At 49.5% G+C, this 12,895-nt stretch overlaps 1 protein-coding gene across 2 annotated transcripts in view; it reads left to right on the top strand.

Moving 5' to 3' along the window:
* Positions 1–12,895, top strand: part of IGSF3 (immunoglobulin superfamily member 3) — a 107,379-nt gene that overhangs the window by 77,661 nt on the left and 16,823 nt on the right. For both annotated transcript variants that reach the window (XM_065676424.1, XM_065676423.1), the window contains one exon: positions 218–622. In XM_065676424.1, the coding sequence (XP_065532496.1) occupies positions 218–622 (405 nt within the window). The remainder of the gene's footprint in view (positions 1–217; positions 623–12,895) is intronic.

Here is a 12,895-nt window from a genome sequence, read left to right as displayed (position 1 = left end):
AGTGCTCATGCAGGCAGTCATCACTATGCAGCAGGCACTTAAGTGTGTTTTTGCCACTGCTTTTTGTGCCCACTTTGCAATTGCAAATAAGAAGCCAACACAATGCAAGTGACTGATTATTCCAGGCCCACAACTGAATGACCATGCTTTAGCTTTTGCACGCTAACAGCAGGGCCTAGCTAGGCAGGTGTCTCAAAGCCCTTCTCTCTTTCTGCAGAGGCCGGCTTTGCTGTCACAGCCATCTCCCGCACCCCTGGTGTGACCTACAACGAATCTTTCGACCTCCAGTGCATCATCAAGCCCCACTACCCGTCGTGGGTACCGGTGTCAGTGACTTGGCGTTTCCAGCCTGCAGGCAGCACTGAGTTTCATGACCTGGTCACCTTCACGCGTGACGGCGGAGTCCAGTGGGGTGATGGGTACATTGGTTTCCGCACCCGCACTGCTATCGAGAAGGCCGAGTCCAGCAACAATGTGCGCTTGAGCATCAGCAGGGCGAGCGACACAGAAGCTGGCAAGTACCAGTGTGTGGCTGAGCTCTGGAGGAAGAACTACAACAGCAGCTGGACGCGGCTGGCGGACAGAACCTCCAACCTCCTGGAAATCAGGGTCCTGCGGCCAGGTGAGTGGCAAAAGCGCATGAGAGGGGCTGGGGGTATGTGCTAGTGCTGTCGTAGTCTTCCTGGAGTGAGGACTACTCTCATGGCTGTGATTGACATCTCACGCTGGTATATGGCTCGGGTAGAACTGCTTAGTTCTTCAGCTGTGGATATGTTGGAGCTCCCTTGTCCACCTCTGGGGAACTGGGTCCTCTCTTTGCTCCTTGTGTACTGTTCATGGGGTTTCCTTCTGGGAAGCAGTGATCACTCCCAGGTTGGACAGCCTTCGGCGACATGGTCTGGTGCGAGGCTTCCAAGCCCATGGCCAGGGGAGTTGGAACTAGATGGTCTTAAGGTCCTTTCCAACCCAAACCATTCTATGATTCTGTGATTCTATGACTGAAGCTCAGTTCAGTCCCTGGGCTGTTCTTGTGAAATGGAGGTGGCTTTCAGGTTACCACCTCCATTCATCAGAGCTGACTAACCTGGGGAAGAGGGTGAGGGACGGGGCAAACAGGCTGAAAGAAGAGAGGCATGCTCCCACCAAAGCCTGCATGTGTGCATGCACCACAGGTGAGGTGCTGCAGCTCTTGTCTAGGACTTGCATCTCTCACTTTTGTTCACATCTTCAAAAGCAGCTAGTGATCAAAGAGCCTGACTTGCATCTCCACCAGAAACTAAGCTCTTACCAGCTGGAAGTCACCAAGGCTGTGGGTGCCCACACAGAGTTTACAGTGGCTAGGTAAGAGACACCTGGCTTGGCAGGGAGGGCAGGTAACCTGCTGGTGCTTATGCTCTCTATACAGCCAGGGGAGAGAGTTAGGTGCCTTCTGCAGGCATTGTCACTAATATTATGGTCGTGCCTTCTACTGTCCGTGAAAGGTGCAAAGATACATGGTCAGGGGAGCTCTGGGCCATCACTGAGCTGAACAGTTTACTGCTGTCTTGGCCTTACAGCTGGAGTTGATGTTTGGAGTGAGACTTCTAACATGTTCAAGACCTGGTTCAGGTCCTTGAAGCATGGTAGTCCTCCTTTCGTGTTCCTGTGCAGACGGACTCCTCCCTAGGGTCTGTATTCTGGCTTGAGCTGTATGTTTTCCCCCTCAGTGGCCCTTTTCATACTCTCCAACTTCCCCAATCTTAGCGTATCTTTCAAAAAGTCAGGAGATGCCGTGAGCTCCAGGCACCTCATGAGCTCTCCACCATCTTTTTTCCCTCCCTACTTCCTTGCTCTTATCTCCAGGTTAATGTCCTCCATTTATCTTGATTATCCTGCCTTGTAATACAAGTTTTATTGCTCGCAAGGTCAGGTTAGTGATGTTCATTATTTCAGCTTATTCCCCTAGGAAATAGCACTGACTGGCTATGGTCCCTGGAGTAATCCGCTTTTTCATTGCACATCTCTGTGCATGCATATGTGTCTGAAACAGAGAGAGAAGGAGAAATCCTTGTTAACAGCTTCCAGAAGAGAGCCTCTGTGTCACATCTCATGGTGGTGAGGGGGACATTTAAAGGACATAGAAACCATGGTCTTGCAGCCAGTTTGTCTCTACCAGAGTAGTAACCATCAAGTGATGCTTTAACCGAACAAGTTATCTAGGTCTCCATGGTTTTACCTTTCCCTATCTCCCTGCTGTTCAACAAACTACTGCTACACAAATCTTAGCTGTCAGTCCAGTGAGCCTTGCATAGTGTTTGTGGTTTTATGGTTCGCAAGGAGGGATGGAAGATAAGTTGAGGACACCTAAGAGTGTCTCCGGCAGCATGGTTGCACTCCCACTGTCTAGGGCAGCCTCTGAGAGCTGAGGTTGATGTTCTCCATGAATGCAGTACCAGCATTCGTACCAGCAACTGCTGTAGTTCTCTCTGGTTTTACAGGCTGCAGAGGGTCATGTCATTTCTTTGATGGATCTTTGGCTGAATAACCTCCAGAGAAGATCCAGGATAATGTGGAAGGCACCTTGGACACCTCTGAATGAATGTCCTGGATGCCCCCCCAACCCAGTGAGACCTGTGCTGATGAAGCAGGTGCTGGTTTTTAGATCAATATCCAGGGCGTCTGCAAAAAGGGTCATTCAAGACCCCTGAACTATTGAATACTTGAGAGTGCTGCCACTCTAATTCTGGATCTCTGTAGTCACCTTAATCTGAGATAACTTCAGTTTGCTATCAGGTGTCTTAGTCCTGGCTTTCTTCTTTCCCTTGCCACTACCTATGGATTCCTGCCTTGTCCTATATGCCAGTGAGTTTGGGGTGAGCTGTCTCTGCTACCAGTCCGCTAATGCACACTGTAAAGAAGGTTTGTACGGAGGTGTTTTGGTAAATTGAGCCAGTGTATGTTTCCAGGTTGTAAGTTAATGTTGGGATTTTGGTTTCCTTTTCAACCCCTGCTCCCTCTTTGTCAGAGTGACCTTTCTATTTGACAGATTCCAGGTGCAGATGTGGCAATCGATATATGTCAGCCTGTAAAGTGTGTTCAGGTGAGAAAGGTAAAATAGTGGCTGCCTGATTGCTTCATTAATCTCTTTGCTCTGTGAAATCCCACATCCTCAAAGGACAGGGTGCTGAAGCTTCTCGTGGTGTATCGGTTTGCCGTTTCAGTGCTCAGGCCCTCTCTTCTTGGCACTCTTGAAGTGGGTAGTATTTGTAGATGTCATTGTTACTGAGTGGTAACTGCAGAAGTGGCAGCGCTGGTCTTTGATTGCATTTATTAATGTGGCTGCACCTACGGCTTTCCCGTGGCCAACAGATAATGTTGAGGAAACATCAGAAGCTTGAAACACTCCAGTCATGTCCTATTCCCAGAAAGAAAAGAGCAGTATTTGAAAAATGAAAGACATAGCTCCTGAAGGAAGGAGTGAATAAGGCAGACAACAGCAGCATTAACCCAGTTCTGAATACAAGGTCTGTAGATGGGATGGCACAAGTGTCCTGCATGGCATCTGGAGCCAGATTTGGCCTTTGAATGTGGTATTCCTGGCATGAAGCTGTTAGAAGGACTAGCAGTGTGACGATCTATAAAAGGTGCTGGCCCTATGTGTGAGAGCTTACAGAAAATTTGAGTATCATGAGGACACGTTGTTCATCACTTGCTGTTGAGTGGAAGTTCACCACCAGCAGCAGAAGGATCCAAAGCTCCCTTTCGTGGCTTGCTCCTTGATGTCATGTAAGCCTGCACAGCTTGGGTTGCAAAGTAGAGGGAGGTTTGTGCACAGCTAGGAGCACTCAGTCCCAGATAGCTCATGTGTGCGTTGCAGGGAGAGGGACCTCACTGCTGTAGGGTGAGTGCTGGGTTTTAACTTCTGTAGGCTAGGACAGAAATCCAGGCTGGTGTAGGGTCTGTCAGGCAGGGCTGTGAACCAGACAGGCTAGATCACCTGTGGCAGGCTCTGTTCTGCCTCTTCCCTGGATTGTGCTTCCTTTCAGGGATGGAGCAGCTGAGAAAGGAGGTGCTGTCTGAGGGTGACGTGCGTCTGTGTGGTCTGTAGGGCTCAGGCAAGGGCAGAAGACATGATGGGGACTGTGCTGCAGTCTGGGCAAGCTAGGATGTCTAGGTAGGAATCTTCTGGCAAGGAGCAGATTTGTGCTGGTATATTGAATTGCTATTGCCCTTGTACACATTTTACCGCACTACCTTTCCCCTGCAGCACAAGTGAGGGGGTGACTTGCAGAGCTTTGAGAGCGCCTGGGGTCTGAGCACGAGGGAGTCTCTGGCAATAGCAGGATAAAGAAAAGCAGGGCTTTCACACAAGCAGGTGGTTGTGGCAACCCCCTCAGCCCTTTCATACTCAGGCACAGACCTCTTCAACCCAACCTGCAGGGCACCCACCTCCCCGTTATTCTGTGCTATTCCTACTCCTCCATCCTTGCATCGTCCCTCAGCCAGTTCCTTCAGGACTAATCCTTAGGCAGGTGCACAGGGAGAAACTGCAATTGTCTCTATAAATCTGCCATCTTGCCGATGGGTTTTTGACAGTAATGAATGTGGAGGAGGGATGGGGAGGGGTGGTGGGGGATGATAACCAGGCATACACAAGGGTGCTGGGCTCCTCACTGACTTTTTGCAAGCTGGGCTATGGCAGATTGATTGACCTGTGAGCCGACGAGCAAACAAGGCAGTCAGGCTCTCCATTAGAGCATTAATTAGCTTCGAGGGGCTCTCCAGGGGCTGCTTCTTAAAGTTTGGTTTATTAGGAGCTGTCAGGTTGAAACCATTGTCTTGGAGAGAGAAGCTGGGAGAGACTTGTGCCTGAACCTAATTTTGAGAGTGGGGTAAGCCAGAGCTGTGCTTCCCCTGAAACCCTTCACTTGGGTGGGAACACAGCACTCTGCTGCCCTTCTGCTATCCACGAGAAACCACCACTGACAGCAGTTTGGGTGCACTGGGCTGGTGGTGGCCCGTGAAATCTAAGGAGTGGAGGGCAGAGGACCCTTAGTTTTTTGTCCAAGACCCCATCTGTGGCAGCTGCAGAGAAGCTGCTCAGTATCCTGCTCACCTTCTCTGAAGACTCAGTGAGTGGCCAAGCAGGTGATGGTTGTGCCTGCACAGGGTGGGGACGAGGCAGAGAAGAATTGGAAAACCAGGCTGCTGTATGGCACGCTTAATGCTGGGGGAGGAGGGCAGACAAACAGTTGCCAAGACACTTGTGGAGTATAAGGAGAGGCTTTCCCTAGCTGATGAAAGATACTGCTGTTAATGCCTTTCTTCTGTCTCATTTCTTGGTAATGTCTGCATGTGAGGTATCCTCTTGTGGATGGATGTGAAACATGCCTTTTCTGTGATGAGTGGCCAGTGGGGTACTTATGACACTCTCAAATGGAGGCTCAAACAAGGGCCACAGAGTGCCCAGTTTAAAACCTGACACTATTTGCTGCTGGCAGCATCTGGCAATAAAGTTGAACAAGGAAAACTAATGAGCTGGATACAGAAGTTTAAGTCTGGAAACTTGAAGTTTGCTGCTTTCTTGATCCCAGAGTGTTTTTTCTCTGTAGGATATCACTGCTTCCCTGTTTTACAGCACCTGCTCCATCTGGCAGATAGTTTTACTCTTGCTTGAGTGATGAAAGAGGTCAAGAAGTGCTCAGGAGAGACAGGAGGCTGTTCATCAGCAGCTGCCACTGTGGCGCGGAGCAGTTTCCTTTCCCCTGGGTGCTCAGGGTCTTGCGCTTTTCCCTTCACCACCAGCAGGGCCAGACCTATTGTTCTGACTCAGAGCTGCTGCTCTTTCCTCTTGGCTTCCAGCACATTGTAAAGACAAAACGAAGGGGTTCAGTGTTATGTGACCCAGGGCTGTTCCCTTGCATAAACCTGCATTAGAGACCTAGCTGGAGCTCTTTTTGAGGTAGCACAGGTGAGTTTGCTGCTTATACCTCATACCCTTGGTAGTCTCCTACCTTGCACGTTTTCTTGGGAAGCTCTATCCCCACACTTGCCAGGTCCTCTGGAACAGCTTCCCCACTTAGACTTGCCGCTGCCTCTTTGGCATAGTTATTTATCCCATGCTGGCACCCCGGGGTGCCTTTTCTCCACACTTAACCATCACACTCCATCCTTGTCCCCCATCTTTTCTAATATACTGTCACTGTCACACATACCGGAGAGCCTTCTCTTGCTGCCTTTGTAGTGCATATCATACCCTCTAGTCTTTGGGCACTGGTTTGTGAATACAGGTTTGAGGTGGGGTTTCTCCTGCAGGGTATTTCCTGGCTGGCTTTGTCATGCCAGCTGTAGAATTGGAGAGGTGCTCTGCCATATCATTCAGCCAGGAAACCTGGACCAGTGCAGGTCATAGGTCGGTGTGAGCTTACATTGGTGTCACTAGAGCCAAAGCACCCACCTCACACTCGCAGGCCCTTGTCCTCATGGGGGACTTCAGCTATCCTGATACCTGTTGGAGGGATGGTATGGCCTGGCACAAGCAACCCAGGAGGTTCCTTGATTGTGTGGAAGACAACTTCCTTCTGCAAGTGATAGAGGAGCTGACAAGGAGAGGTGCCATGCTTGACCTCATGCTCACCAACAGGGAAGGGCTGATTGGAAATGTGACGCTCCAGGGCAGCCTTGGTTGCAGCGATCATGGTCAAGTTTGAGATCCTCCGGACAGTGAGAAGAGTGTGCAGCAAGCTCACTGCCCTGGACTTCAAGAGAGCAGACTTTGGCCTCCTCTTCAGGAACCTGCTTAGTAAGGTCCCGTGGGATATAGCCCTAGAGGGCAGGGGGGCCCAAGACTGTTGGTTGATATTCAAGGATCACCTGCTACATGCTCAGGAGCATTGCATCCCAACTAGAAGGAAATGCAGTTGGAGGGTCAGGAGACCTCGGATAAGGAGCTGCTGGGGAAACTTAGAGGGAGAAAAGAGGCTTATAAAAAGTGGAAGCAAGGACAGGCAGCCTAGGAAGAATACAGGGATGTTGTCCAGGAAGTTGGGACCACGTTAGCGAAGCTAAGGCCCTATTATAATTAAACTTGGCTAGGGATGTGAAAGGTAACAGGAAGGGATTATGTAGATACATTGCAAATAAAAGACAGACTAGGGACAGACAGACTGGGCCCTCTCCAGAAGCTGTCAGGAGAACTGGCTACCCTGGATTTGGAGAGGGCTGAGGTTCTTAGTGACTTCTTTGCCTCAGTCTTCACTGGCAAAGGCTCTGACCACACCACCCAGAAGGTAGATGCAGGGCCTGTGAGAATGAAGACCTTAGGCCTACTGTAGGAGATGATCAGGTTCAAGACCATCTTAAGAACCTGAATGTGCACAAGTCCATGGGACCTAATGAAATCCATCCACGGGTCCTGAAGGAGCTGAGGAATGAAGTTGCTAAGCCACTGTCCATCATATTCGAAAAATCATGGCAGTCAGATCAGCTTCCTGACGACTGGAAAAAGGGAAATATAACCCCTATTTTCAAGAAGGTGAGTGTGGAAGACCCAGGGAACTACAGACCAGTCAGTCTCACCTCTGTGTTTGGCAAAATCTTGGAGCATATTCTCCTGGAAAGCACACTAAGGCACATGAAAAACAGCAAGGTGCTTGGTGACAGCCAGCATGGCTTCAGTAAGGGGAAATCCTGCCTGACCAATTTGGTGGCCTTCTATGATGGGGCTACAGAACTGATGGACAGGGGCAGAGCAGTTGACGTCATCTACCTGGACTTGTGCAAAGCGTTCAACACTGTCCCACACAGAATCACAGAATCACAGAATCCCAAGGGTTGGAAGGGACCTAAAAAGATCATCTAGTCCAACCCCCCTGCAAGAGCAGGGTAACCTACAGTACATCACACAGGAACTTGTCCAGGCGGGCCTTGAATATCTCCAGTGTAGGAGACTCCACAACCCCCCTGGGCAACCTGTTCCAGTGCTCTGTCACTCTTACAGTAAAGAAGTTCTTCCTGATGTTAACGTGGAACTTCCTATGTTCCAGTTTACACCCATTGCCCCTTGTCCTATCACTGGATATCACTGAAAAAAGCCTAGCTCCATCATCCTGACACCTACCCTTTACATATTTGTAAACATTGATGAGGTCACCCCTCAGTCTCCTCTTTTGCAAGCTAAAGAGACCCAGCTCCCTCAGCCTCTCCTCATAAGGGAGATGTTCCACTCCCTTAATCATCTTTGTGGCTCTGCGCTGGACTCCTTCAAGCAATTCCCTGTCCTTCTTGAACAGAGGGGCCCAGAACTGGACGCAATATTCCAGATGCGGCCTCACCAAGGCTGAGTAGAGGGGGAGGAGAACCTCTCTTGACCTACTAACCACTCCCTTTCTAATGCACCCTAAGATGCCATTTGCCTTCTTGGCCACAAGAGCACATTGCTGGCTCATGGTCATCCTCCTATCCACCAGGACCCCCAGGTCCCTTTCCCCTTCACTACTTTCCAGCAGGTCAACCCCCAACCTGTACTGGTACATGGGGTTGTTCTTCCCCAGATGCAAGACTCTACACTTGCCCTTGTTAAATTTCATCAAGTTTCTCCCCGCCCAACTCTCCAGCCTGTCCAGGTCTCGCTGAATGGCAGCACAGTCCTCTGGTGTGTCAGCCACTCCTCCCAGTTTTGTGTCATCAGCAAACTTGCTGATGGTGCACTCAGTTCCCTCATCCAGGTCATTGATGAAAATATTAAACAGCACCGGTCCCAGCACCGACCCCTGGGGAACTCCACTAGTCACAGACCTCCAGCTAGATTCTGCGCCATTGACCACAACTCTTTGCCTTCTTCCTTTCAACCAGTTCTCGATCCACCTCACTACTTGATCGTCAAGCCCACACTTCCTTAGCTTATCTATGAGGATGCTGTGGGAGACAGTATCAAATGCCTTACTGAAATCAAGAAAAACTACATCTACCGCTCTACCATCATCCCTCCACCTAGTCACTTCCTCATAGAAGGCTATAAGGTTGGTCATACATGACTTCCCCCTCATAAAACCATGTTGGCTGTTCTTAATGACCCCCTCATCCTTGATATGCCTAGTGATGGAGTCAAGAATAAGTTGTTCCATCATCTTTCCAGGGATGGAGGTAAGGCTGACCGGTCTATAATTACCCAGGTCCTCCTTCTTGCCCTTCTTATAGATTGGTGTGACCTTTGCCATCTGCCAATCCTCAGGCACCTCGCCCGTTTCCCACGACTTACCAAAGATGATGGAGAGTGGCCTAGCAATGACCTCCGCCAGCTCCCTCAGCACCCGTGGGTGCATTCCATCCGGACCCATCGATTTACAGATGTCCAGTTTGCATAGCTGATCCCTAACCCAATCCTCATCTACCAAAGCAAACTCCTCCTTTGTCCTGACTCCTTCTGGGGCTATAGAAATCCGGGGCCCTCGGGGAGAGTCTGCAGGAGTAAAGACAGAGGCAAAGAAGGCATTCAGCACCTCTGCCTTCTTTATATCCTCTGTCTCCAGGGTACCCACTTCGTTCAGCAGTGGGCCTATATTGCCTCTTGTTTTAGTTTTATTTGCTATGTATTTGAAGAAGCCCTTTCTATTGTCTTTAACCCGACTAGCAAGATTGAGTTCCAAGGAGGCCTTAGCTGTCCTAATTGCCTCCCTACATCCTCTAACAACTGTCCTATATTCCTCCCAAGCGGCCAGCCCCTCCTTCCATAATCCATAGATTCTCCTTTTCCACTTGAGTTTGCCCAGCAGCTCCGATATCCTTGTCTCTAAATTGGAGAGACATCAATTCGATAGGTGGACCACTCGGTGGATAAAGAGCTGGCTGGATGGCCACACACAAAGAGTTGTGGTCAATGGCTCAATGTCCGGCTGGAGACCAGTAACAAGTGGTGTTCCTCAGAGATCGGTGTTGGGACCAGTCTTGTTTAACATCTTCATCGCTGACATGGACAGTGGGATTGAGTGCGCCCTCAGCAAGTTTGCCGATGACACCAAGCTGTGTGGTCCGGTTGATATGCCATCCAGAGGGACCTCAACACGCTTGTGAGGTGGGCTGATGCCAACCTTATGAAGTTCAACCACGACAAGTGCAAGGTCCTACACCTGGGTCGGAGCAATCCCAGGCACAGCTACAGGTTGGGCAAAGAAGAGATTCAGAGCAGCCCTGTGGAGAAGGACTTGGGGGTGTTGGTCGATGAGAAAATGAACATGAGCCGGCAGTGTGCGCTCGCAGCCCAGAAGGCCAACCTTATCGTGGGCTGCATCAAAAGGAGCATGACCGGCAGGTCAAAGAAGGTGATCCTGCCCCTCTACTCTGCTCTTGTGAGACCTCACCTGGAGTATTGTGTGCAGTTCTGGTGTCCTCAACATAAAAAGGACATGGAACTGTTGGAACAAGTCCAGAGGAGGCCACGAGGATGATCAGGGGACTGGAGCACCTCCCATATGAAGACAGGCTGAGAAAGTTGGGGCTGTTCAGCCTGGAGATGAAAAAGCTGCTTGGAGACCTCATAGCAGCCTTCCAGTATCTGACAGGGTCCTGCAAGGATAGGGACTCTTCATTAGGGACTGTAGTGGTAGTACAAGGGGTAACGGGTTAAAACTTAAGCAGGGAAAGTTTAGGTTACATATAAGGAATAAGTTCTTCTCTGTGAGGGTCATGAGACACTGGCACAGGTTGCCCAAGGAAGTTGTGAATGCTCCATCTCTGGTAGTGTTGAAGGCCGGCTTGGACAGTCTTGGGTGACATGGTCTAGTGTGCGGTGCCCTTGCCCATGACAGGGGAGTTGTAACTGGATGACCTTAAGGTCCTTTCAAACCCTAACTATTATATGATTCCATACTGCAGGCAGTTTTGCTTTTCAGCCCCCTGACAAGACTGACAGTGCCAGGACACCTGAGCTGTATTCAGGATATGCTGCTCTGTTCAAATTAACTCTCTTCATGCTTGCTTTTTTAGGAGCCATTTTTTCACTTCAGTTTCAAAGCACGCTCTGCTTCTCTCCTTAATATCTCCTGAGTGGTTTTCAACTCCCATTTGCAGCATGCATACACAGAACCACAGTGTCACCCTATTCGCAGTCTGTGCACATGCAACTTCTTTGATGTTGGCTTGAACACCTTTTCAACACACACTTTAGCTTCTCATTGATTTGCTCTTTGCTCTCCTTGGACTAAAATACTCCGCAATGAACAGTACTTAGATGTTGTCCAGCTCTAAAGCTTTGTGCATCCCTGATGTCCTTGAAGACTTCAAAAGCAGAGTCAGCAGGTGCAGCCCTTGGGGGAGAGGAAGCACTGGTGATGAGTGGGTTTCCAGCCAGGCATTGACCACCGTTCTCCTTCCCCAGCCTGTGTATGGAGCCCCAGCCTCTTGGCTGTCATGCTGGTCTTTGCAGGGTGAGAGGCCTTGGGGTCAGGAGGCTCAGTGCTGCAGCAGCATGATTTTTCTCTTGCTGCATCCTCAACCCTTCAGTCAGAGTGGTACCCAGACAGGCATCCTTCCCAAAATGCCCGAGCAACAGCTTTGGCTCTCTGTCCTTACACCTGGAACCTTATGCTTCCATATCGCGTTGGATGCTTCTCCTGGGATGAGAAACTATTACATGCAAGTCCTTCACACAGCCAGGCTATGTCCTGTTTTGAGAACAGTGCTGAAAAGCCAGGCAGAGAGGTGGCCCAGCCCAAATTACTCTTAAGTAATTTTTGTGTTGCCTTTGTGAGCATTGGTTTGACTGATGGTCTGGGGGTGGGACACAATGGCTTTGCTTTTCAATGCAGCAGTGACCTGCATAGCCAGGTAGTGCAGCAATGCCAACATAAAGCGAGCAATTTCAGTAAAATGAATCCAGCCATTTCTTCTCATGGTGATTTTATCTTGTGTGATTAATAACTCTGTGTCAGCAGAGTAAACAAGGACAGTTTTTATCTGAATGCTTTTCCAGAACATAGGATTCATAAAGGGCTGAGTATTGTGGGGTTTCTACCTGTATTGACATTGGTGAGAAACTAAATTCCTGGGTTCACTGAATCTGAGATCTGCTTCCCTAGACCAAAATGACAGGCTCCAGACATGCTGAACCTGTGGTTCAGGGTCTTTTTATTTTAACATGTATAATAGAAGTTGGCTCCCAGGGCCATCTTACTTGTTTAAATAGGAATTCGGAATGCTGTTAAAGAAAACTCCTACGTTTTCCCTGTCCCATACAACAGAGAAGCAGGGAGTGCAGAGTGATGAATCTGTAGCCCATCCTGCTGTAATACTTTCTTGGTCCTTAAGAAGTTCAAGACAACTTTAAGCAACAACAGATGGCTCATTTCACTTGGTTGGTCTTCCACACAGGAGTTGAATGCACTGATTACGGAGGCAGTAGCATCATGAGTATTTTGAGTGCGGGTAGAGCTGATCTAGTGCTTGGTTTCACAAAATAAATTGATCCTCATCCCTGACCTGCTGCTGGCTGCATGGTCCTGACCAATTCCTTGTGCCAGCATTGATGCCACTGTGAACCTGCTCAGTTTACTAAACCTGCAGAAAATTAATGTGGTGGAAGGGGATAGTTAAAGGTGAGTAGAGTGCTTTGGATGGATGCAGTTGTGTCCTTCTCAGGGGACTTCATCTCTGCACAGAGGGCAGCACTGACAACCTGGGCTTATAAGGGCTGGTGCAGGCAGTGTCCAGAACACCTCATGATCTTGCCTGGGGGCTGTCTGGAGAGCTTGCTCACTGGATGGCAAGAAAATGACATTTGCTATCACCCTCAGCATTTCATCTCTCTCTGCCTTGGAGCCAGCTTTTTAGCAGTAGCTGCAGGAAACTCTCAGTCAAATACAGTACATGCAGAAGTCAGCCATGCGTTACAGGGTGCAGTTGTACTCTTAGCATGCACCTA

The sequence above is a fragment of the Lathamus discolor genome, chromosome 4 (assembly GCF_037157495.1).
Source record: "Lathamus discolor isolate bLatDis1 chromosome 4, bLatDis1.hap1, whole genome shotgun sequence".
Classification (NCBI taxonomy): Eukaryota; Metazoa; Chordata; class Aves; order Psittaciformes; family Psittacidae; genus Lathamus; species Lathamus discolor.
This window is presented reverse-complemented; position numbering and strand designations above follow the sequence as displayed.